We start from the raw sequence: 25,872 nt of genomic DNA, 5'->3' as shown, positions 1-25,872 counted from the left end.
AACACAGTAGTTTGACAATAAATGGCTTCACCCAACCAATAACCATGAGGGGAGGAAAAGGTTTTTTGTTATCATTCATATTCTCTCAAATAAGGTCAAGAAAGGAAAAATTCTGCCGGTGTCTGTAAACTTTTGAGCACAACTGTAGATAGATAATAGATACATGGATAGATTTATAGATAGATAGAAAATAGATATATAGATAGATATTTAGATATATACACTGCTCAAAAAATAAAGGGACCCCTGAAATACCACATCCTAGATCTGAATGAATGAAATCTTCTCATTGAATACTTTGTTCTGTAGAAAGCTGAATGTGCTGACAACAAAATCACACAAAAATCATCAACGGAAATCACATTTATTAACCAATGGAGGCCTGGATTTGGAGTCACCCCCAAAATTAAAGAGGAAAAACACACTACAGGCTGATCCAACTGTGATGTAATGTCCTTAAAACAAGTCACAATGAGGCTGAGTATTGTGTGTGGCCTCCATGTGCCTGTATGACCTCCCTACACCGCCTGGGCATGCTCCTGATGAGGCTGAGTATTGTGTGTGGCCTCCCCGTGCCTGTATGACCTCCCTACAACGCCTGGGCATGCTCCTGATGAGGCTGAGTATTGTGTGTGGCCTCCACGTGCCTGTATGACCTCCCTACAACGCCTGGGCATGCTCCTGATGAGGCTGAGTATTGTGTGTGGCCTCCATGTGCCTGTATGACCTCCCTACAACGCCTGGACATGCTCCTGATGAGGCTGAGTATTGTGTGTGGCCTCCACGTGCCTGTATGACCTCCCTACAACGCCTGGGCATGCTCCTGATGAGGCTCAGTATTGTGTGTGGCCTCCACGTGCCTGTATGACCTCCCTACAATGCCTGGGCATGCTCCTGATGAGGCTCAGTATTGTGTGTGGCCTCCACGTGCCTGTATGACCTCTCTACAACGCCTGGGCATGCTCCTGATGAGGCTGAGTATTGTGTGTGGCCTCCATGTGCCTGTATGACCTCCCTACACCACCTGGGCATGCTCCTGATGAGGCTGAGTATTGTGTGTGGCCTCCACGTGCCTGTATGACCTCCCTACAACGCCCGGGCATGCTCCTGATGAGGCTGAGTATTGTGTGTGGCCTCCACGTGCCTGTATGACCTCCCTACAACGCCTGGGCATGCTCCTGATGAGGCTGAGTATTGTGTGTGGCCTCCACGTGCCTGTATGACCTCCCTACACCGCCTGGGCATGCTCCTGATGAGGCTCAGTATTGTGTGTGGCCTCCACGTGCCTGTATGACCTCCCTACAATGTCTGGACATGCTCCTGATGAGGCTGAGTATTGTGTGTGGCCTCCACGTGCCTGTATGACCTCCCTACACCGCCTGGGCATGCTCCTGATGAGGCTGAGTATTGTGTGTGGCCTCCCCGTGCCTGTATGACCTCCCTACAACGCCTGGGCATGCTCCTGATGAGGCTGAGTATTGTGTGTGGCCTCCACGTGCCTGTATGACCTCCCTACAACGCCTGGACATGCTCCTGATGAGGCTGAGTATTGTGTGTGGCCTCCACGTGCCTGTATGACCTCCCTACAACGCCTGGGCATGCTCCTGATGAGGCTCAGTATTGTGTGTGGCCTCCACGTGCCTGTATGACCTCCCTACAACGCCTGGGCATGCTCCTGATGAGGCTCAGTATTGTGTGTGGCCTCCACGTGCCTGCATGACCTCTCTACAACGCCTGGGCATGCTCCTGATGAGGCTGAGTATTGTGTGTGGCCTCCATGTGCCTGTATGACCTCCCTACACCGCCTGGGCATGCTCCTGATGAGGCTGAGTATTGTGTGTGGCCTCCACGTGCCTGTATGACCTCCCTACAACGCCCGGGCATGCTCCTGATGAGGCTGAGTATTGTGTGTGGCCTCCACGTGCCTGTATGACCTCCCTACAACGCCTGGGCATGCTCCTGATGAGGCTGAGTATTGTGTGTGGCCTCCACGTGCCTGTATGACCTCCCTACACCGCCTGGGCATGCTCCTGATGAGGCTCAGTATTGTGTGTGGCCTCCACGTGCCTGTATGACCTCCCTACAACGCCTGGGCATGCTCCTGATGAGGCTGAGTATTGTGTGTGGCCTCCACGTGCCTGTATGACCTCCCTACACCGCCTGGGCATGCTCCTGATGAGGCTGAGTATTGTGTGTGGCCTCCACGTGCCTGTATGACCTCCCTACAACGCCTGGGCATGCTCCTGATGAGGCTGAGTATTGTGTGGGGCCTCCACGTGCCTGTATGACCTCCCTACAACGCCTGGGCATGCTCCTGATGAGGCTGAGTATTGTGTGTGGCCTCCACGTGCCTGTATGACCTCCCTACTATGCCTGGGCATGCTCCTGATGAGGCTGAGTATTGTGTGTGGCCTCCACGTGCCTGTATGACCTCCCTACTATGCCTGGGCATGCTCCTGATGAGGCTGAGTATTGTGTGTGGCCTCCACGTGCCTGTATGACCTCCCTACAACGCCTGGGCATGCTCCTGATGAGGCTGAGTATTGTGTGTGGCCTCCACGTGCCTGTATGACCTCCCTACAACGCCTGGGCATGCTCCTGATGAGGCTGAATGTTGTGTGTGGCCTCCACGTGCCTGTATGACCTCCCTACTATGCCTGGGCATGCTCCTGATGAGGCTGAGTATTGTGTGTGGCCTCCACGTGCCTGTATGACCTCCCTACAACGCCTGGGCATGCTCCTGATGAGGTTGCGGATGGTCTCCTGGAACCCAGGGCCAACCGCACCAGCATATGGTCTCACAAGGGGTCTGAGGATCTCATCTCGGTACCTAATGGCAGTCAGGCTACCTCTGGCGAGCACATGGAGGGCTGCGCAGCCCTCCAAAGAAATGCCACCCCACACCATTACTGACCCACTGCCAAACCGGTCATGCTGAAGTATGTTGCAGGCAGCAGATCACTCTCCATGGCATCTCCAGACTCTGTCACGTCTGTCACATGTGCTCAGTGTGAACCTGCTTTCATCTGTGAAGAGCACAGGGCGCCAGTGGCGACTTTGCCAATCCTGGTGTTCTGTGGCAAATGCCAAGCGTCCAGCACGGTGTTGGGCTGTGAGCACAACCCCCATCTGTGGACGTCCGGCCCTCATACCACCCTCATGGAGTCGGTTTCTAACCGTTTGTGCAGACACATTCCCATCTGTGGCCTGCTGGAGGTCATTTTGCAGGGCTCTGGCAGTGCTCCTCCTGTTCCTCCTTGCACAAAGGTGGAGGTAGCGGCCTTGCTGCTGGGTTGTTGCCCTCCTACGGCCCCCTCCATGTCTCCTGGTGTACTGGCCTGTCTCCTGCTAGCGCCTCCAGCCTCTGGACACTACGCTGACAGACACAGCAAACCTTCTTGCCACAGCTCGCATTGATGTGCCATCCTGGATGAGCTGCACGACCTGAGCAACTTCTGTGGGTTGTAGAGTCCGTCTCATGCTACCACGAGTGTGAAAGCACAACCAACATTCAAAAGTGACCAAAACATCAGCCAGAAAGCATTGGTACTGAGATGTGGTCAGTGGTCCCCACCTGTAGGACCGCTCCTTTATTGAGGGTGTCTTGATAATTGGCAATAAGTTCCATCTATTTTCTATTCCATTTGCACAACAGCATGTGAAATTGATTGTCAATCAGTGTTGCTTCCTAAGTGGACAGTTTGATTTAACAGAAGTTTGATTTACTTGGGAGTCATATTCTGTTGTTTAAGTGCTCCCTTTATTTTTTTGAGCAGTGTAGATAATTTTACAATGTGATTGTTTTGTTCATGGGATCTTCGTTGGACCCTTACTATTTGGACTGTGTTGGAAAGGTAAGGATGAGGTTGGTTTATTATTTTACTTTTATTATTGGTGATCATGGGCTTCGGGGATAACCTGTAAGGTGAGTATATGGTGTTTTTTTATTTTTTATTTTTTGCAGGGGCGGCGAACATCCGAGCAAAGGTATAGGTGATTATAATGTGTTTTATTTTTATTTGAACTTTTTTTTATTAATTTTAACTTTTTTACTTTCAGCAACAGCACAGACGTCGGCAGATGGGAGACTACTGCTCCCATCCAGCGGCGTTTGTGCTCGCTGTTTCCTATGGTAGCATGCGCCGGCTGATGGTGGTAGTAGTACCATCAGCTAGCGCCTATAACCCGCAGTAAGCTATTTACCGCAGGTCACTGTCACAGCTATGGCAACTGTTAGCATGATATCACAGTGCTCTGACCGCGGTAATGCAATTACCGCGATCAGAACCTGCGTTTCCTGCGCTGTCACCCAAGTGACAGAGCGGGAAATATCCGTACCTGAACATTAACATGGAGTTCCTGAGGAAGTCCGTGTTCAGGGTCCGTGTTTTAAGAGTAGGTGTTCGGTACGGACGCCGAACTTTGATGTTCGGGTTCGCCCATCACTAGACTTACAGAAAAAAAAAGTTTTTTTTACATCTGCGTACAGCTTAATTTCACTGCCACAAAAGGACTAGGTGGCTTATGGCAGACTGTATCACGATTGTCACAGGTTTTCTGTTGGTTAGCAACAGAAAAATTAGAATTTTTTACTCTTAAAACAGCTGAATTTCAACGCCATAGAATGAGAAGGTGACGTACGACGTAGTGTTTCACGTTTGTCACAAAAAGAAAAAAAAAAATTTCACTCTGGTTAGCAACAGAAAAAAATAGATTTTTTTTTTTACTGTGCATACAGCTGAATTTAACCCCTCAAAAATGATAAGGTGGGCTACTATAGTTTGCACTATCACATTAGCAGATTAAAAAAAAAATTGATTTTTATACTCTGCACTCTGGAGCTCTGCGTACAGCTGAGTTTCAATGCAACAAAATGTAAAGGTGGGCTAGTAGGGCTTGCTTGCTCTATCACATTAGCAAGTGAAAAAATAGATATTTTTAAGGGATACTCGTGCATTGAGCACAATACAACCGGTGCACAACATAGTTCTATGAAATGGGCCCTGCTGTCTTTGTGTGGACCTCAGTAATGGCACAAGAAAAAAAAAAGACACAGACACACAGGACACTTGTTATCTAAACTATCTGACTTACAATCAGCCGTCTATGAATCTAGCTAATATCTCTCAGTATACAGGAGTAGCGGCCAGCAGCAGAGTCTGTGATCACTTACAAGCAGAAAATGCCGCTCAGAGAACATGTCCGCTCTTTATATACAGAGGACATGTGATTTCAGCAGCCAATGGCACAAGCCCTTGTGTCTGGGCAGTGTGGATCCGTCCTGCGCCCTGATTGGCTAGCCGCGATTTGCACACAAAGTTAGAAGAAAAAGAAAAAAAGATTACAAACACGTTAGCACGGCGCTGCTCTCAGCTCCTGCCAGCTCGCCACCCCTCCCCTCATCAAACATGTCCCCTCATTCATCATACACCACCACTATGCTAGCCAAAGTTTTAAAAATACTTTAGTTGCACCGCAATAATTTTCCCGCACTTTTTCACGGAGTGTAAGAGTTTTTTTTGCTGATTTTAAGAAAAAATGCTCGTGTTTCCAATCGCGAATCCGAATGTGCCATATTCATGTGGAATTTAACCTTTGCGATCGGATTTCGAACATATTCGCTCATCACTAATCATCATAAGTAGGACTGTAACTCTCATTAAAACAATCCTCCATCTTTCGCAAAATCTAGAAGAGAGGAAGAGAGGTACTCCAGCTCCTCAACATACACAGGACATCACTCTCCAGAAGATAATAATCCATCTCTTACCAAGTCTAGAGGAGAGATGATCCAGCTCTTTATCATATAGGGATCCCATTACATTGGTCGCACTTGTACTGGCCCTCGGATTGCAGTGATACAGTATAGCGAATGTGCACTGAGATGCGACCTCACCGAACTGCTGGGATCCTTCATTACTAATGAAACAGGGTCTGAACTTAGGAACATTATCTCTGAAAGGATCCGGTATAAGCGCGTTCACCAGCCAGGAATACTGACTCTCTCCTTCCCTGGAGAAAATCCCGATGATAGGCTTAGTCAAGCGACCCTGAAAGAGAAAGAAAGATAAAAAATAAATACAGTGGGTACGGAATGTATTCAGACCCCTTTAAATTTTTCACACTCTTTTTTTCATTGCAGCCATTTGGTAAATTCTAAAAGTTCATTTTTTTCTCATTATAGTACACTCTGGACCCCATCTTGACTGAAAAACACAGAAATGTAGAAATTTTTACAAATTTATTAAAAAAGAAAAACTGAAATCTCACATGGTCATAAGTATTCAGACCCTTTGCTCAGTATTGAGTAGAAGCACCCTTTTGAGCTAGTACAGCAATGAGTCTTCTTGGGAATGATACAACAAGTTTTTCACACCTGGATTTGGGGATCCTCTGCCATTCATCCATGCAGATCCTCTCCAGTTCCGTCAGGTTGGATGGTGAACGTTGGTGGACAGCCATTTTCAGGTCTCTCCAGAGATGCTCAATTGGGTTTAGGTCAGGGCTCTGGCTGGGCCAGTCAAGAATGGTCATAGAGTTGTTCTGAAGCCACTCCTTTGTCATTATAGCTGTGTGCTTAGGGTCATTGTCTTGTTGGAAGGTGAACCTTCGGCCAAGTCTGAGGTCACGAGCACTCTGGAAGAGATTTTCATCCAGGATATCTCTGTACTTGGCCGCATTCATGTTTCCTTCAATTGCAACCAGTCATCCTGTCCCTGCAGCTGAAAAACACCCCCAAAGCATGATACTGCCACCACCATGTTTTACTGCAGGGATTGTATTGGGTAGGTGATGAGCAGTGCCTGGTTTTCTCCACACATATCGCTTAGAATTATCACCAAAAAGTTCTATCTTCGTCTCATCAGACCAGAGAATCTTATTTCTCATAGTCTGGGAGTCCTTCATGTGTTTTTGAGCAATCTCTATGTGGGCTTTCATATGTCTTGCACTGAGGAGAGGTTTCCGTCGGGCCACTCTGCTATTAAGGCTCGACTGGTGGAGGGCTGCAGTGATAGTTGACTTTGTGGAACTTTCTCCCATCTCCCTACTGCATCTCTGGAGCTCAGCCACAGCGATCTTACAGTTCTTCTTTACTTCTCTCACCAAGGCTCTTCTTCAACGATTGCTCGGTTTGGCTGGACCTCCAGGTCTAGGAAGACTTCTGGTTGTCCCAAACTTCTTCCATTTAAGGATTATGGAGGCCACTTTGCTCTTAGGAACCTTGAGTAATACAGAAATTCTTTTGTAACCTTGGCCAGATCTGTGCCTTGCCACAATCCTGTCTCTGAGCTCCTTGGGCAGTTCCTTTGCGCTCATGATTCTCATTTGGTCTGACATGCACTGTGAGCTGTGAGGTCTTATATAGACAGGTGTGCGCCTTTCCAAATCAAGTCCTATCAGTTTAATTAAACACAGCTGGACTCCAATGAAGGAGTAGAACCATCTCAAGGAGGATCACAAGGAAATGGACAGCATGTGACTTAAATATGAGTGTCTGAGCAAAGGGGCTGAATACTTATGACCATGTGATATCTCAGTTTTTCTTTTTAATAAATTTGCTAACATTTCTACATTTCTGTTTTTTTCAGTCAAGATGGGGTGCAGAGTGGACACTAATGAGAAAAAAATGAACTTTTTAGAATTTACCAAATGATTGCAATGAAACTAAGAGTGAAAAATTTAATGGGGTCTGAATACTTTCCGTACCCACTGCAGATCACTGGCAGCAGGTCTATGATGGTGGATGATTCTCATTTATACTACAGACATATTTTTTATTCTGTAACCCAGCAGGTGATTAAAGAGGAACAAAACTTAGCGTTCATTATCTGTGGTATTTAGAATTATCCTATATATTGCACTTGTGCGCTATCAAAGACAGGCCTCCGAATTTGAGTTTTCCTTTTAGTGAGTTTTTGATGTTAATAATAATAATAATAATTTTTATAACCCCAATTTTCTAAAAAATGCAAGTAACCTATCTTACTTAAGGCCATGCGCACATGTGTGAACGTGGCCTAAAGGGTGCAGAAATGCTGCAGAATGTCTGCAACATCAAAAACGCGCCAAAAAGCTCATTGTGGGAACGTAGCCCTGTAGATCTGGAGAGTCCTTGAGTTGCAAAAACATAATTATTTCACCCCTAAAATACCCCATTTTAGAAGCAGAACATCTTCATTTAGGGGTTTTGTTAGCATTTTACCCCATATCTAATTCATAGAATCATAGAATGGTAGAGTTGGAGGGTCTAAACCCCGGCTCAAAGCAGGATTCACTAAACCATCTCAGACAGATGTCTGTCCAGCCTCTGTTTGAAGACGTCCATTGAAGGGGAACTCACCACCTCTCGTGGCAGCCTGTTCCACTCATTAATCACCCTAACTGTCAAAAAGTTTTTTCTAATATCTAATCTGTGTCTCCTCCCATTTAGTTTCATCCCGTTGCTTCTAGTCTTTCCCTGTGCAAATGAGAATAAAGATGATCCTTCTACAATGTGACAGCCCTTGACATATTTGTAGACAGCTATTAAGTCTCCTCTCAGTCTTCTTTTTTGCAAGCTAAACATTCCCAAATCCTGCAACCGTTCCTCATAGGACATGGTTTGCAGACCAGTCACCATTCTGGTCGCTCTTCTCTGAACTTGCTCCAGTTTGTCGATGTCTTTTTCAAAATGTGGTGCCCAAAACTGGACGCAGTATTCCAGATGAGGTCTGACCAAAGAGGAGTAAAGACCGATAATGACTTCACGTGATCTAGACTGTATGCTTCTGTTAATACATCCCAGAATTGTATTTGCCTTTTTTGCTGCTGCATCACACTGTTGACTCATGTTCAGTCTATGATCTATTAGTATACCTAAATCTTTTTCACATGTACTGTTGCTTAGCTCTATTCCTCCCATTCTGTATATGCTTTTTTCATTTTTATTGCCCAGATGTAGTACTTTGCATTTTTCCCTGTTATAAACCATTCTGTTGGTTGCTGCCCACTGCTCCAGTTTATTTAGATCTTTTTGAGTCTCCTCTCTCTCTTCTCTAGTATTAGCTATCCCTCCTAGCTTTGTGTCATCAGCAAATTGCATCAGTTTACCCTCAATTCCTTCATCTAAATCATTGATAAAGATGTTGAACAATACAGGTCCCAGGACACAGCCCTGTGGTACCCCACTTGAGAATTCATGGATTAAAACCTTAACGATGCAGTCTCTTATGTATATACTGCGTATCAGTCATGAGTAAATGTCAGTTTGTGCTCCATGATGGAAATGCACATTATGAAGATCGCACACTACAGCTACTGTACCCGTGCCATCACCTGCAGGAGTCCAAACTAAGTATGCAAATGCTCTTGCTGTAACTGCTAGGATCAATGTTTTCACAGATTGAAGCAGTTTAACACCTCATATGCCACTGTCCATAGAGTCAAAAGCACCGGAGAAGTTTGACAGAGGGAAATCACTCTCTCTGTCAGCCCATCACTTGTGCCCCAGCACAATCGCTGTATGCCAATGGGTGCTGTGCAGTGTTGGGCGAGAGTGCTTTCCACTGTTTGATACTCGATCGAGCATCGGGGTGCTCAGACACGCTCAGTACTCGATCAACTATAACTGGTGCTTGAGCTCCCTGCATGTTTGGTACCTGTAAGAAAGCCAATAAACATGCACGGATTGCCCACCATGCACGGTAATGCCGTAGCCATGTTGGCCACTGGTATGATTGATTGGCCGGCTGCATTGAGTCCTGGGGTCTTATATTAGACTCAGTGACATGATGCTCGGCATACTGTCATCAGGAAGCAGTTCAGGGAGACTTCTTATAGGAGGGAGAGCCAAGGTTAGATCAGGAGTATAGGCAGAGTTTAATATTGATATTCCAGTACTTGTATACCAATCCTGCACCATTTCAAAGAAAAATCCTTCTCAGGGCTAAGTATTTTCCTTTCTGTAGTAAAACGGCTGTTACCTGCATTCAGTGGAGGGATAGTTTTGGATTAGAGGCATCTAAGCAGGGTTTAATATTGCTATTGGAGTACTTGTATACCACCGCTGCTGTTGCTGCACCATTAAAACAAAAGGGCTAATGCTATCTACTACTGATGAGCGAGCACTAAAATGTTCGGGTGCACGTCACTAGAATTGAGCAAATCATAAATGTTTGGGTGATCGTTTCAAGTAACGAGCATAATGGAAGTCAATGGGAAGCTTAAACATTTTTCCAGAAGACCCTACCAGGAGGTCTGGGAATATTGCTGAAATGGATGGAAACAGTGCTCAAGTGACATGGGAACAGCATGGGGAAGACCCCTGGAAGCATTTCTGACTCCCAGATCACTGCTGTCAACAATGTTGTCAGAGGTATTACGCCACTTTTATGGACTCAAAATAAAACACACAAAACCGGAGATAAAATGGATTTTACAGGAAAAAAGGTTAGGAAACGTTCTCTCCTATATAATGACTTGAATATAAGGCAAAATAAATAAGAGAAGAAAAAAAAAACTCCATTTGTCACGGTAATTCCCTGTTGTTTTTAGAAATAAGTAAAGAAATAATTAAAAAAATGACTTGGAGCCCACCCTATTTTTAATAACCAGCTTAGGCAAAGCAGACAGCTGAGGGCTGATATTATCAGTCTGGTAAGGTCCATGGATATTGGCCCCTTCCCAGCCTAAAAATACCAGCCTGCAGCTGCCCCAGAACTGGCACATCACATTAGATGCACCAATTCTGGCACCCTGTCTCAGCTCTTCCAGATTGCCAGGGCACCAAGGCAATGGGATTTGGGGTTGATGAATTCTCCCACCCTGGGATGGCATTGAGATGGCAGGCTGGATGGTAGAAGAACGCTGTCAATGCCTGTGCTCCGCAGTGTCTCTGAAGGATGGCATGCTGGATGGCAGCGTTCTGCTACCATCCAGCCTGCCATCTCAAAGCCATCCCAGCGTGGGAGAATTTTCCTGCTCAGGCGGTGACGTCATTTGCCGGCACCGCATGCGCAGCAGAATTCTCCCACGCTGTCAGTGACGTGCATGAGGTGAGCCGAGTTCATCGGACATGAACTCGGCTCATCTGGATGCCGTCACAGAGAGACACTGAGGAGCGCAAGCATGCCTGCGCTTCTCAGTGTCTCTGCGACATGGCAAGCTGGATGGCAGCGTTCTGCTGCGATCCAGCCTGTCATGTGAATGTAGCAGAGCTGAAGCCGTCCTGGGAACCATGGAAAGGTAAGGATGAGGTTGGTTTAATATTTTACTTTTATTGCAGGAGATCGTTGGCTTCAGCTGGAATGGGCGTGATGGTAAGTATGGTTTAATTTAGAACAATAAAGAATTGTGTCTTTATTTCAATTAAAGGACTTTATTCTGGGTGTTTGTGTTTTTTTTTCACTTTGACTATGGGGTTAGTAATGGGGGTGTCTTATAGACGCCTCTCCATTACTAACCTGGGCTTGATGTCAGCTGGCATTATAAGCTGACATCAACCCCAGCCCTATTACCCCACTGCCACCGCTACAGGGCAGTGGGAAGAGCGAGGCTAAGTGCCAGAATTGGCGCATCCTATGGATGCGCCATTTCTGGGGCGGCTGACGGCTGGTGTTTCTAGCCTGGGAGGGGGCCAATATTCATGGTACCCTTCCTGGGCTATTAATATCAGCCCCCAGCTGTCTGCCTAGCCTTTGCTAGCTATTAAAATAGGGGGGACACCACGTCATTTTTTTTTTGGGTCCCCCATTTTAATAGCTAGTAAAGGCTATGTATTCAGCTGGGGGCTGATATTCGTAGCCTGGGAAGCTCCGTGGGTATTACCCCGTTCCCAGGCTTCAAACATCTGCCCCAGACTAAAATTACGGGGAACCCCACGCCAATTTTTTTTTTTAAGAAATCTTTTATTTTAACACTAAATGACAAGTACAGTAAGCAACACTGTCACTGTGCTTCATATATATGTGACTGACATGTTTCTATCTATCTAATCTATGTGTGATTCTCTATTCTTTCTGTTATAAATTGTCGGGTACCGGTGTATGCGGCTGATGAATTGCCGGCTTTTCATGTTTCACTGTTGGCACTGTTCCCATCGATTTGGGCAATCAATGTAATGCCACAACCACCATGGCTGTGGCATTACAGTGAGTGGCAGACAATCCCTGCATGATTGATGCTCTAAATAGCGCCAGACATGCAGGACGGGGACCCGAGCTCCTGCCCTAGCATCTCGAAAGTACTCGGCGAGCTCCGAGCATCTCGAGTACTGAGCAGTGGCGAGGATGCTCGCTCATCACTAATAATTTTATCTCTTTTTCTCTGTATTTGCCTTGGACCCTTTGAGGTTAATTTTATTACCCCTCCCCTTGTAATTGTGTTCAGCTATATAATACTGTGCCTCTGTAATATCCCTTATCACCTGATGAAGCCGTTTTTTTCCGTCGAAACACGTTGTGATTAATAAATAAAAAAATGTAATCCCACTTATTTGCCTCATCCTAGCTATTTGGTGCTCCTTCCAAACCGCCTTTTCTTTTTCTTTTTCCTTGTTAAACTAGATTTAATTGACTTTGTTAGAAAAAGACTTGCGGCCTAGCGGGAATAACCGGTGACCCCCACTAGGGCCACTCATGGAGCTAAAGAACTGCCGGGGTGACTCCCACGCCAGGGCGCATCACATTATTTTGGGAGATTGTTCATTGTTATTGTAAATTACCTGATCATTCTTGTTACTAACTCCTTGTTTAAAGCCTGGTTATAAATATATATATATATATATATACAGTGGTGGCCAAAAGTATTGGCACCCCTGCAATTCTGTCAGATAATACTCAGTTTCTTCCTGAAAATGATTGCAATCACAAATTCTTTGGTCTTATTCTCTTCATTTAATTTGCTTGCAAGGAAAAAACACAAAAGAGAATGAAGCAAAAATCAAATCATTGATCATTTCACACAAAACTCCAAAAATGGGCCAGACAAAAGTATTGGCACCCTCAGCCTAATACTTGGTTGCACAACCTTTAGGCAAAATAACTGGGAACAACCGCTTCCGGTAACCATCAATGAGTTTCTTACAATGCTCTGCTGGAATTGTAGACCATTCTTCTTTGGCAAACTGCTCCAGGTCCCTGATATTTGAAGGGTGCCTTCTCCAAACTGCCATTTTGAGATCTCTCAACAGGTGTTCTATGGGATTCAGGTCTGGACTCATTGCTGGCCACCTTAGAAGTCTCCAGTGCTTTCTCTCAAACCATTTTATAGTGCTTTTGGAAGTGTGTTTTGGGTCATTGTCCTGCTGGAAGACCCATGACCTCTGAGGGAGACCCAGCTTTCTCACACTGGGCCCTACATTATGTTGCAAAATTTGTTGGTAGTCTTCAGACTTCATAATGCCATGCACACGGTCAAGCAGTCCAGTGCCAGAGGCAGCAAAGCAACCCCAAAACATCAGGGAACCTCCGCCATGTTTGACTGTAGGGACCGTGTTCTTTTCTTTGAATGCCTCTTTTTTTTTCCTGTACACTCTATGTTGATGCTTTTTCCCAAAAAGCTCTACTTTTGTCTCATCTGACCAGAGAACATTCTTCCAAAACGTTTTAGGCTTTCTCAGGTAAGTTTTGGCAAACTCCAGCCTGGCTTTTTTAAGTCTCGGGGTAAGAAGTGGGGTCTTCCTGGGTATCCTACCATACAGTTCCTTTTCATTCAGACGTCGACGGATAGTACGGGTTGACACTGTTGTACCCTCGGACTGCAGGGCAGCTTGAACTTGTTTGGATGTTAGTCGAGGTTCTTTATCCACCATCCGCACAATCTTGCCTTGAAATCTCTCGTCATTTTTTCTTTTCCGTCCACATCTAGGGAGGTTAGCCACAGTGCCATGGGCTTTACACTTCTTGGTGACACTGCGCACGGAAGACACAGGAACATCCAGGTCTTTGGAGATGGACTTGTAGCCTTGAGATTGCTCATGCTTCCTCTCAATTTGGTTTCTCAAGTCCTCAGACAGTTCTTTGGTCTTCTTTCTTTTCTCCATGCTCAATGTGGTACACACAAGGACACAGGACAGAGGTTGAGTCAACTTTAATCCATGTTAACTGGCTGCAAGTGTGATTTAGTTATTGTCAACACCTGTTAGGTGCCACAGGTAAGTTACAGGTGCAGTTAATTACACGAATTAGAGAAGCATCACATGATTTTTCAAACAGTGCCAATACTTTTGTCCACCCCCTTTTTTAGGTTTGGTGTGGAATTATATCCAATTTGGCTTTAGGACAATTATTTTTGTGTTTTTTCATTGAAGACAAATTAAATGAAGATAATAAGACCAAAGAATTTGTGATTGCAATCATTTTCAGGAAGAAGCTGAGTATTATCTGACAGAATTGCAGGGGTGCCAATACTTTTGGCCACCACTGTATATATATATACAGTATAGACCAAAAGTTTGGACACACCTTCTCATTTAAAGATTTTTCTATATTTTCATGACTATGAAAATTGTACATTCACACTGAAGGCATCAAAACTATGAATTACCACATGTGGAATTATATACTTAACAAAAAAGTGTGAAACCACTGAAAATATGTCTTATATTCTAGGGTCTTCACAGTAGCCCCCTTTTGCTTTGATGACTGCTTTGCACACTCTTGGCATTCTCTTGAACAGCTTCTACAGTGTTGTCAAGGGGTGTTTGCACAACATGAAGAAGATTTTGGCTGCGCTCGGGACATTCAACATGAAATACCCACTGGAAATACGGCTCCCATTCGAGAGAAGTATCACCAGATTCCACCTCAAATGTACCAGAAGGTGAAAGAACTCTTGTCTTATATGATGAGGAATGGCGTAATCCGCAAAAGTCAGAGTCCCTGGGAAGCTCCTATTGTACTGGTTCGGAAAAAAGATGGTACCATGAGATTCTGTGTAGACTATCGGAAGTTGAATGCATGTACAGTACAGGACTCTTATCCATTACCCCGAATTGAATAGTCTCTATCTGCGTTGGTAAGTGCTAAATTCTTCTCTTCATTTGACCTGGCCAGTGGCTACTGGCAGGTCCCAGTGGCTGAGAAGGATCGTCCAAAAACTGCCTTTGTCCTTCCTATGGGTTTGTTTGAGTTCAACCGGATGCCGTTTGGACTGACAAATGCACCAGAGACTTTCCAAAGATTGATGGAGAGATGCTTGGGGAACCTCAACTTCGAAGCTACTTTACTATATCTAGACGATATAATCATCTATTCCGCCACGTTTGAAGATCATCTCCGATGACTGGAATAAGTGTTGGAATGACTTCAGAGGCATGGATTGAAAATCAAGCACCGCAAGTGTCATCTCTTCAAGCGAGAGATTGAATATTTGGGGCACACTGTGTCTAGTGCGGGAGTGTACCCCACCGCGGAGAAAGTAGCGGCAGTGCAGAAGTGGCCCACACCAGTCAACCTAAGGGAGCGGAGGGCGTTTCTAGGACTCTTTGGATACTATCGCAGATTCAACAGAAAACAGAGGAGTGTGCTCACCTCTTGTCTGAACTTACGCTGCCTCAAAGGAGGCATCAATCTTGCAAAGAATCCACTCGCCCAAGGACTGGCGAGCAAAAAGGAGGGAGGAATGTAATAGAAGTCAAAAAGCCTTATTGTCATCTGCTGGTTGACTGCAATCAAACTGAACCAAGATGCCTTAGGAATGTTGATGGGGGAACAGATTTGAACGTGAGACCCGGTCAGGTGACGTCCACTGAGGAGTTTTTAAATATAATGGTCGAGCGCGCCAAACCTGAGGTGATTTCAGCGCCAAGCTGCAGAGAGAAGGAGACGCATGCTGGATGCACTGAGGAAACCAGCCTGACAGGTCGGAGGCAGAGACCTATGAGGCAGCACAGGCGGACGCCGGGGAACAAATGCCGGATTAACCGCAGAGGTCCCCCGAGCACCGCGGCCGCTGAAGAGAGCCGGGATCTGCTTGTGGTACTGTGTGACTTCACAGTACCTGACATTGTCCGTCAACCGACAAGGTACGGACCCCGCTATCCAAGGCACGAGAGACCACCTCCAATGGCCGAGCAAAGATGAGATAAGAGAGAACTGCGTCAGAGGAGTCACGCCAGCAGAAACAGAGGAGCTGCATCGCTGAACAGGGCCGACACTTCAAATGATCATCCACGGTACCGGGGGGAGTGGGGTTTAGAATGTCAGGTTGGGAGGGGGACGGTTGTAGTGGAAAAAGCCAAATTTGATTTAATTGACTTTGTTAGAAAAAGACTTATAGCCTAGCAGGAATAACCGGTGACCCCCGCTAGGGCCATTCACGGAATTAAAGAACTGCTGTGGTGATTCCCACGCCAGGGTGCATCACATTATTTTGGGAGATTGTTGATTGTTATTGCAAATTACCTGATCATTTATGTTACTACCCCCTTGTTTAAATCCTGGTTTTATATATATATATATATATATATATATAAATTGTTTTTACACATCTCTGACTGCCCTCACTTCATATCTCTGCGCGTTGCATTTCTGGCACCTGCTTTACATATTAAAAAAAACAAAGTCTATTCAGTTGCGAAGTAGTCCAACGATCCCACGATGTCGCACGCCATCTGAAGCATATGGAGCGCCGAAATGACGCTCCATAGACTTTTGCAGCCGCTGCTGCTAGGCATGCTGCTCGGCGAGACCGGACGCTATGAAATGACGTAACCTCAGTGATGTCAGTGAGGTTACATCAGTTCACAACCGCCTGGGTCTGACATAGCACCATAATTGGCAGTCTGGCAATCTGCATGACCTGGAGAATTACTGTATTACATTATGCAGAGGGCATTCTGGCAGTTCGACATACTACAGAAATTTCGACAGGTCATGAGGACTTCCAGACTGCGCTCTGTGTGACCCAGCAACTGTGAGGCCCGGTAACCCAAAGGGAGACTTTAAGGTTCATAGAGTTCCCAGCTGCTGCAACACCTGTAGGCTGTGAACTCTGGTAACCTTCTTTCACAGCCTCTAGGTATTCCAGCAGCTAGGAACTCTATGAACCTTAAAGTCTCATGACTGTGTGCACACATTGTGTTTTTACTGCTTTTTTTATTGTATTTTTTTATCTGCGTTTTTGTACAGCAATCAGTGCTGTTTAAGGCAAGTTAAAGAAAAAAGGAAAACATGCTTAGAAAAAGATATAGATAGAGGGATGTATAGATAAGATAGATAGATAGATAGATAGATAGATAGATAGATACAGAGAGATAGAGAAATAGCCGGCAGATATCCAGCAGCTTTCTAGGAATAAATAAATATCGAGTGGGGTCTCCCCTATTTTTAATAACCAGCTAAAGCAAAGCAAACAGATACGGGCTTATATCAGGTGGGAATGGGCCATGGTTATTGGACCCTTCCCAGGATAAAATCACCAGCTTTCAGCTGTTCTAGGACTGGCACATCACACTACATACGCCAATTCTGGTGCCCCGTCTCAGCTCTTTCCAATTACCGTGATGTGGTGCCAATCGGTGTAATGAGATTAGGGGTTGATATCAGCAGCTGGCAATGACACCAAGCCTTGGGGTTAGTAGTGGAGAAGTGTAAGTCAGGCACCTCTATTATCAATCCTGCAAGTAAAAATCAAAAGCACACAGAGAAAAGTGCTTTATTTTAACAAAAAAAAACCGGACACCTTCTTTCACCAATTTATTTTCCCCAAAAAATCATACTCCGGACTGTTGTAGTCCAATGGATCCGCCGTGATCCGCATCACTATCCCACAACAAGCCCTGTCCAAAATTCTAGCATATGGAGCCCCATTCAGAGAAAGCGGCTTCATAGGCTGTCACACCAGCACCCACTGCAGGATCTCACAGAGCTCCACAATAGCCGGCAGTGTCTGTGACCGGCGGTAATGTCAATGAGGTTACCACTGGTCATAGAAGCTGTTTCCCACGCAGTCACACAGCATCTGTGACTGGCGGTAACCTTCCTGACGTCACCACTCGTCACAGTGGCTGTCTCTCGCACTACCCTCAGCATGAGAACCGGCAGCGGCTGCTGCAACATAAGAAGCTTCATTCTGTGAAAGGCATCCCCTTCCTAACCAGCCCTGTGTAACATAATTTGGTGAAATAAATGCTTTAAAAAAAGAATTTATAACGTCAGCTTTCCTTCTGCTAATGAGGGCGTTGACTAGTCAATGGGGTATTAGCTCCCCAGACTGGTCAGTCCTATTTCCATGTTATCACGCCACCGTGGCAATTTGCACAAGCGGCGTCAGCGCTAGCTAATGCAAATCTGTGCAGGCGTGCCACTGATTCCAGCAGCGTCTCTGCATTTCTGTAGCTGGGTGTTTCTTCCCGGCTTCAGAGGTGCACAATGCACATGACTGAAAGCCATCTTCTGAACTTTCGGACATGTACAGTGCACATCTCTGATGCCTGGAAGTGTCCACCCGGCTTCAGAGACACAGTGATGCTGCCAGAATGAGTAGCACACCTGCACAGATTGGCATTAGCTGGCGATCACTCCAAGAAGTGGGTGGGGGAAGCAGTATCTATTCATTATATCCTCTGATTTCAGAGGTCAGTGGGCTGAGCATTGGGTCCCTGAATCTTAGAGAGACCCAATTAAGCAGCTGGCTAATCACAGTAATACCAATAGCCAACATGGCTACTGCATTACTGTATATGGAAGATAATTCCCGTATGATGAATGATTGTCTAACAGTCAGTAAACATGTGGGATAGGGACTCGAGCATTGCACTCGAGCACCCCCGATACTCGGCTGAGTAACAAGCGTGCTCAAGCACCCTAATGGTCAATCAAGTATTGAGCATTGCTGAGCAAGCTTTTGTGACATGCAGAAGTAGTGCTGGTGCTTTAAAAGCATCCAGCAACTAGACCGGTTAACACAGTCACAGAAGAAGGGGAGTGTTTTAGCAGTGCCCCAGGGGGATTGTGGGGAAGTTGTTTACTGTCAGGCTGGAGCCGAAGAGAAAGGTGGTGTGTGTGTTCTGTATGTCACAGAAGCGCCCCTGCAAGTGAAAAGGATTCAAGTCAGGAGTGAAGCTAAGCACAGGTCAGGTAGAGTTCCTGAACTAGCAGTGCAGAGTATTGTCAAGCAGAAAGATAAAGACTGGAAGAAATGGTGTCACAGGGATCATCTCCCTCAGCAAACCCTCCCCCCTCCTCCATCTCACTGTGCTGTAAAGAATGCTGTGTTCATTAATGTACCTTTGCATTAGATCTGTGCTGTCCTGTACTACTGGGAAGACTGTGAATGGCTGTGCTGCTAAGGAAACTGTACTGTTTGTCACTGGAGCCTGTTGCTCATAAGACTTAACTTGCACTGGCTGTGCGGCTTCTTATTAAATGCTACTGTTCCACCGTTTATGAGGAATTTTGTCAAGTGTGTCTGGTCAGCAAGTGAAATAACCTACGTGTCTGTGCCTGAGGGTCAATACCCCTGTGTGCCTGAGAGAAGCTGCAGGACATGATCTATGGTCGCCCTGAGTAACGGTTCCCCCAGGATTCCAAAGAATTCATGTAACCTGTCTCATCCCTATTGGAAAGTAGTGGCGTGCGTGTAACATTGGTGGCCAGTACAGGGAATCCTGAGTGGGCATTAGCGTGTAGAGGAAGAAGAGGAAAAGTGTCTGGAAAAACACAGCAGCGCAGCACCTCAACTCAACTCTGCTACACCAGTTAAAGGGGACCAGCCCTAAAGAAAACTTACTAGCAGCAATGGATGTTGAAGTACAAATGGACAGAACTAGTGAATACTTCTTCAGTTAACCTGTGAAGAATTGAGAACAGTAGCAGAACATATAAAGATGTCAGTAGAACAGATTTCCAAAGCACACAACCGCAGGCAACTGTTAGCTGCCATTAATGCAAAAATGGATGAGCTGGGGGAGAAAGAAGCTGAAGACGTCATGGGGACATTCCTACAGGAACTAACACAGTTTCTAACCAGGTTGAAGTTGGAGGATGGAGGGGCAGCACCAATTACCAAAAGCTGGAATCTCCGTCTACAGACTGAACTACAGGAATTGAAAGAACAATTCTAAGCCCTAACAACAGCCCTGCAGGAATCGACCAAAACCTCTGAACGGGTGATAGACTCAGACAGGACCTTTAACCTGCTCGGGTTAGATAAATCAGGGAGACCGTCCTCTCTAACACCACAAATCACCATAAGGAAAGAATTCAAGATCCTGGGACAGATTGGAGAGTGTGAACAGAAAGAGAGACTGTCTTATATGAACTTGTTGCACCAGATCGATGCAGGATTACAGAAAGGCTACCAGCTAGATGAGATCATTGAGGGGGTGGTGAAAGTGATCAGCCCAGGACTGAACCTCTGTAGTATGCTACAAATGAAGAGTCAATTGACCTTGCAACAGCTGAAGATGATTATAAAAGGGCACTATAAAGAAGAGAGTACTTCAGAATTGTTCCACCGACTCATTAACCTCTCACAGAAAAATAATGACTCACTCCAAAGTTTCTTGTTCAAAGCAATTGAACTGAAGGATAGACTGTTGTTTGCATCCACAGATGTAGAAGCAGAAGAGAAGTTTGATGCTGGAATAGTCCAGAAGAAGTTCTTGAGATCATTGGGAACGGGATTAATCAGCAAAGATATCAGGTTGCAGCTGAAACAGTACCTAGAAGATCCTGGCATTTTGGACCAAGTCCTAATTGAAAAAATGAATGAGGCGGCTAGTTTGGAGTCAGAGAGCGAACAGAAGTTAAAGAAAGGCCCTGCTCCAAAAAACACCAAAATGAGTCAGCTGAAGTTGGAGACCACCGGTGGCCAGTCTGAAGATCATCATAGAGACCCTCTAGTGCCACCTCTGAGAGGGAACCTTAAATCACCAACAAAAGAGAGGTCTGCAAGCGCTGACTGGGAGGAAGTAATAGGAAAACTGCGAGCCGAGTTGATTGAGGTGAAAAAGTTGATTAGTTCCAGGCCAGATCCCTGAGACCCAGGAGTGGGTTCCAAAACAGAATATACCCGGCTTGTGAAGCGTGCAGTTCATCAAATCCGCGTACGGTGTGTGTCCACTGCCTAAGATGTGGTGAGGAAGGAGATTATGCCAAGAAGTGCCAATGGTCACGGTCGTTTGGGTTAAAAGACAGGAGGTTGCCAGTGCGGGGTGACTGGTAACCGTGACACGGAGGAGGCCCCAAAAGCAAATCCAAATCTCACCAAACTCCAGAATGGCACATGAGGTAAAACGGCTGCATCAGTACAATCCCCAAGTGTGTTCCTGTCTACAACAGCTGCAAGGGAGACAGGGGCATCAGTTACTTAATGCCCAGTGCAGAGGTCAAACGATGTACTCCTGGGATGAGGATTCCTCAGTCAGTAAAGATAGCCTCATCAGTCTAATCAGTGAAAGGTGCTTTATACAGTGCCAGCTAGATGGACTCCTGGTAAAATGACTGTGGGACACAGGAGCCCAAGCGAGCCTTTTAAATGAAGAATGGAGAAGGTGCTATCTGCCACACACTTGCCTTCGGTCACTAAAAGAACTCTTGGGACCAGTGGAACTCCACGGCAAAGCCGTCAACCAGTCTGAAAACCCTTTCATAGGCTGGGTGGAAGTGACTTTCCAACTGAGGGCCACAAAGAACAGCAAGACCATTAAGCTCTTGGTACCTTTTCTCGTGACCAGTGATCAGAACGTGGCAGAGGATCCTATCCAGGGTTATAATGTAATCAGTGAGGTCATCACGAAACACAAGTCAAGGAGACTGGTGGTGGATGCAATTGCTACATCGCTTGCCATACCCAACGCCATGGTGGAAAATGTGATTCATAGAGTAAAGAAAGCACAGAATACAATGGACCTAAAAAAAAGTCAAGGTAGGCTAGCACCCAACCATCATCCCTGCAAACCAAATGGTGGGGATGAGGTGTGGAGTCCAGGTAGAACCGGGAAGAAAAGTCCAGAAAAGACTGTTCATGCCAAAAGACTCCTCAGAACTTCCAGAAGGCCTAGTTCAAGGTGAGACTGCGCTTACGATTCCTACTGGTGGGTTTGCTCAAGTGACAATACCAGTGATGAATACTATGAGACACAAAATTAGACTGGATCCAAAGACTGTGTTAGGTCACATTGAAACCGTTAAAACGGTATATCCAGCCAGTGTGGGACCTGCCCAGGGGTCTACAGTGATTTCAGTCTCCCCACCAAAGAACAGAAGTTTCCCCAGGGAAAAAATTGCACGACCCACCTAGGACACCTGGTATCCCCCAGTATCCCTGGAACACTTGCGTGCTGAAGATCTAGCGGTAGCAAAACAGATGCTGAGAGAAGAGTGTCATGCATTCTCCAAAGATGACTCTGATATAGGCTGCATCCCATCATTACAGTTGAAAATCAATTTGAAAGACCCAACCCCAGTAACCAGAAGTTACATGTCTGTGCCAAAACCATTACACCATGAAGTGAAAGAATATTTACAAGATCTCATCAACAGAGGTTGGGTCCAAAAGTCAAAGTCATCTTATTCCTCTCCTATTGTCTGTGTTAGGAAGAAGGACGGTACACTGAGACTCTCTTGTGATTACCGGGAACTAAACCAAAAGTCCGTACCTGATCGACATCCGATACCAAAGATCCAAGATATGCTGGATAGCCTATCAGGAAGCACCTGGTTCTCTGTCCTCGATCAGGGTAAGGAATACCACCAAGGGTTTGTAGAAGAGTCCACTAGACCCTTGACAGTATTCATAACTCCGTGGGGATTATATGAGTGGATCCGCATACCGTTTGGGCTCAGTTCAGCTCCAGCAGAATTCCAGAGGGGCATGGAGACATGCTTAGAAGGATTGAGGGACGACATCTGCCAGCTCTACTTGGATGACAATGTGGTACACAGCAAAACCTTCCGGGAGCATGTTGAACACGTGAGGACCGTATTACAACGGTATCAACAACACAGAGTTAAGTTGACCCCAAAGAAGTGTGAACTGTTCAAAAGACAAGTCCGATTTCTAGAAAAAATTGTGTCCAGAGAAGGATACACTATGGACCCAGCAGAAATCGCTCCGTTACTGTCCTAAAAAGACAAGAGGCCCGCTACCGTTGGGGAGTTGAGGCAGATATTAGGATTCCTCTCCTACTATCGTACTTACATTCTAAACTTCTCCAGGATTGCCACCTCACTATACCTCCTCTTGCGGGGGATGACAGAGACAGCAACACCCACGGAGAAAAAGAAGAACTCGGGTAGGACCGGGCTTAAAAGAAACAATGGCATTTTGTGCCAACAGCCCATTCTATGGACAGCAGACCTCCAGGAGGTATTGGAAGAACTAGTAGCCTACCTGGTAAAACCACCCATCTTGGGATATCCTGATTTCAATTTACCATTTGTTCTTCATTGTGACTCTTCTCAAGTTGGACTAGAAGCTGCCCTGTATCAGCATCAAGATGGAAAAATGAGAGTCATCGGTTATGGTTCTAGAACGTTGACAGATGCCTAGAAGAATTACCATCTACATTTCGGAAAATTAGAGTTCCTGGCATTGAAATGGGCTATCTGTCAACGATTTAGAGATTATCTCTACTACAGCAAAGAGTTTGAGGTATACACTGACAACAACCGTTTGACCTATGTCCTTACTACAGCCAAACTGAATGCAATGGGTCAGAGATGCGTTGCTGAACTAGCTGACTTCAATTTCAGGATCAAGTACAGGCCAGGAAAATGCAATGTGGATGCTGACGGATTGTCAAGAATGCCACTAGAGCCTGAGGAGTTCATGCAAGAATGCTCGGAGGAAGTCAATCTGGAAGCAATTGAGAGCACTACCCAAGCAGTACAAGCTTATCAGGAGGAAGACACACCATTGTGGTGTCTGTTGACGGTGGAAACCACCATAAAAGCGAGAGAACAAGATCATCCCCGGTCTATTCAACAACTACCAAAGGAAAATCCGAAGATCAGATAATTGGTAGAATACTACTTTATGTGGACCAAAATCGGTTTCCAAGTTAACGGGAGAGAGGCAATGAGTCACCAGCAGTATCTGTTTTAGTTAAAGAATGGACGAAGTTCTACCTCAGTGAACACGGTATCCTGTATCGTAAAAGGAGGACAAAACCGGCAGTTGGTACTACCCAGAGTATTCCGTAGGTTAGTCTTCAAAGAACTCTATGAAAACATGGGACACCTGGGAGAGGACAACAAATTTGATCTGTAAACGTTTCTTCTGGCCATACATGCAGAGAAATATTGAGAGTAGTGATGAGCGAGTGTATTCGATACTAATCGCTATTTGCACGAATAGTACGTATTCGGGTTAATCGTTATTCGGCGAGTATTTGTGTACTCTCCTCGCTATATTCGGATGTCCCGCCCTGCAGTTTTGGCGCCTCCTTTGCAGCCACTAAACATGCTGGGCTTCCTAACCAATCACAGTAATGCTGCAGACATCTTGATTGTGGCATTACTGTGATTGGCTGGCCGCCCCGTGTCATAGGGTCTATTTAAGCCCTACCATCGCCATTTTGTGCACATTGCGTCTGGAGCCTGCGTTCTATAAGCGCAGGGAGAGATCGCTGAGCTGCTAGGGAGAGATCGCTGAGCTGCTAGGGAGAGATCGCTGAGCTGCTAGGCAGAGATCGCTGAGCTGCTAGGGAGAGATCGCTGAGCTGCTAGGGAGAGATCGCTGAGCTGCTAGGGAGAGATCGCTGAGCTGCTAGGGAGAGATCGCTGAGCTGCTAGGGAGAGATCGTTGAGCTGCTAGGGAGAGATCGCTGAGCTGCTCGGGAGAGATCGCTGAGCTGTTAGGGAGAGATCGCTGAGCTGCTCGGGAGAGATCGCTGAGCTGCTAGGGAGAGATCGCTGAGCTGCTAGGGAGAGATCGCTGAGCTGCTAGGGAGAGATCGCTGAGCTGCTAGGGAGAGATCGCTGAGCTGCTCGGGAGAGATCGCTGAGCTGCTAGGGAGAGATCGCTGAGCTGTTAGGGAGAGATCGGTGAGCTGCTGGGAGAGATCGCTGAGCTGCTCGGGAGAGATCGCTGAGCTGCTAGGGAGAGATCGCTGAGCTGCTAGGGAGAGATCGCTGAGCTGCTCGGGAGAGATCGCTGAGCTGCTAGGGAGAGATCGCTGAGCTGCTAGGGAGAGATCGCTGAGCTGCTAGGGAGAGATCGTTGAGCTGCTAGGGAGAGATCGCTGAGCTGCTAGGGAGAGATCGCTGAGCTGCTAGGGAGAGATCGCTGAGCTGCTAGGGAGAGATCGTTGAGCTGCTAGGGAGAGATCGCTGAGCTGCTGGGAGAGATCGCTGAGTTGCTCGGGAGAGATCGCTGAGCTGCTAGGGAGAGATCGCTGAGCTGCTAGGGAGAGATCGCTGAGCTGCTCGGGAGAGATCGCTGAGCTGCTCGGGAGAGATTGCTGAGCTGCTAGGGAGAGATCGCTGAGCTGCTAGGGAGAGATCGCTGAGCTGCTAGGGAGAGATCGCTGAGCTGCTCGGGAGAGATCGCTGAGCTGCTAGGGAGAGATCGCTGAACTGCTCGGGAGAGATCGCTGAGCTGCTCGGGAGAGATTGCTGAGCTGCTCGGGAGAGATCGCTGAGCTGCTGGGAGAGATCGCTGAGCTGCTGGGAGAGATCGCTGAGCTGCTAGGGAGAGATCGCTGAGCTGCTAGGGAGAGATCGCTGAGCTGCTAGGGAGAGATCGCTGAGCTGCTAGGGAGAGATCGCTGAGCTGCTGGGAGAGATCGCTGAGCTGCTAGGAGAGATCGCTGAGCTGCTAGGGAGAGATCGCTGAGCTGCTCGGGAGAGATTGCTGAGCTGCTCGGGAGAGATCGCTGAGCTGCTAGGGAGAGATCGCTGAGCTGCTCGGGAGAGATTGCTGAGCTGCTAGGGAGAGATCGCTGAG

The 25,872-nt window shown here is 46.5% G+C and overlaps 1 protein-coding gene across 4 annotated transcripts in view; it reads right to left on the bottom strand.

Moving 5' to 3' along the window:
* LOC141233754 (uncharacterized) overlaps window positions 1-25,872 on the bottom strand; it is a 162,802-nt gene that overhangs the window by 35,536 nt on the left and 101,394 nt on the right. For all 4 annotated transcript variants that reach the window (XM_073667945.1, XM_073667943.1, XM_073667944.1 and 1 more), the window contains one exon: window positions 5,771-6,050. In XM_073667945.1, the coding sequence (XP_073524046.1) occupies window positions 5,771-6,050 (280 nt within the window). The remainder of the gene's footprint in view (window positions 1-5,770; window positions 6,051-25,872) is intronic.

The sequence above is a fragment of the Phyllobates terribilis genome, unplaced genomic scaffold, assembly GCF_046119375.1.
Source record: "Phyllobates terribilis strain yellow unplaced genomic scaffold, ASM4611937v1 Scaffold_625__1_contigs__length_943254, whole genome shotgun sequence".
NCBI classification, from domain to species: Eukaryota; Metazoa; Chordata; class Amphibia; order Anura; family Dendrobatidae; genus Phyllobates; species Phyllobates terribilis.
This window is presented reverse-complemented; position numbering and strand designations above follow the sequence as displayed.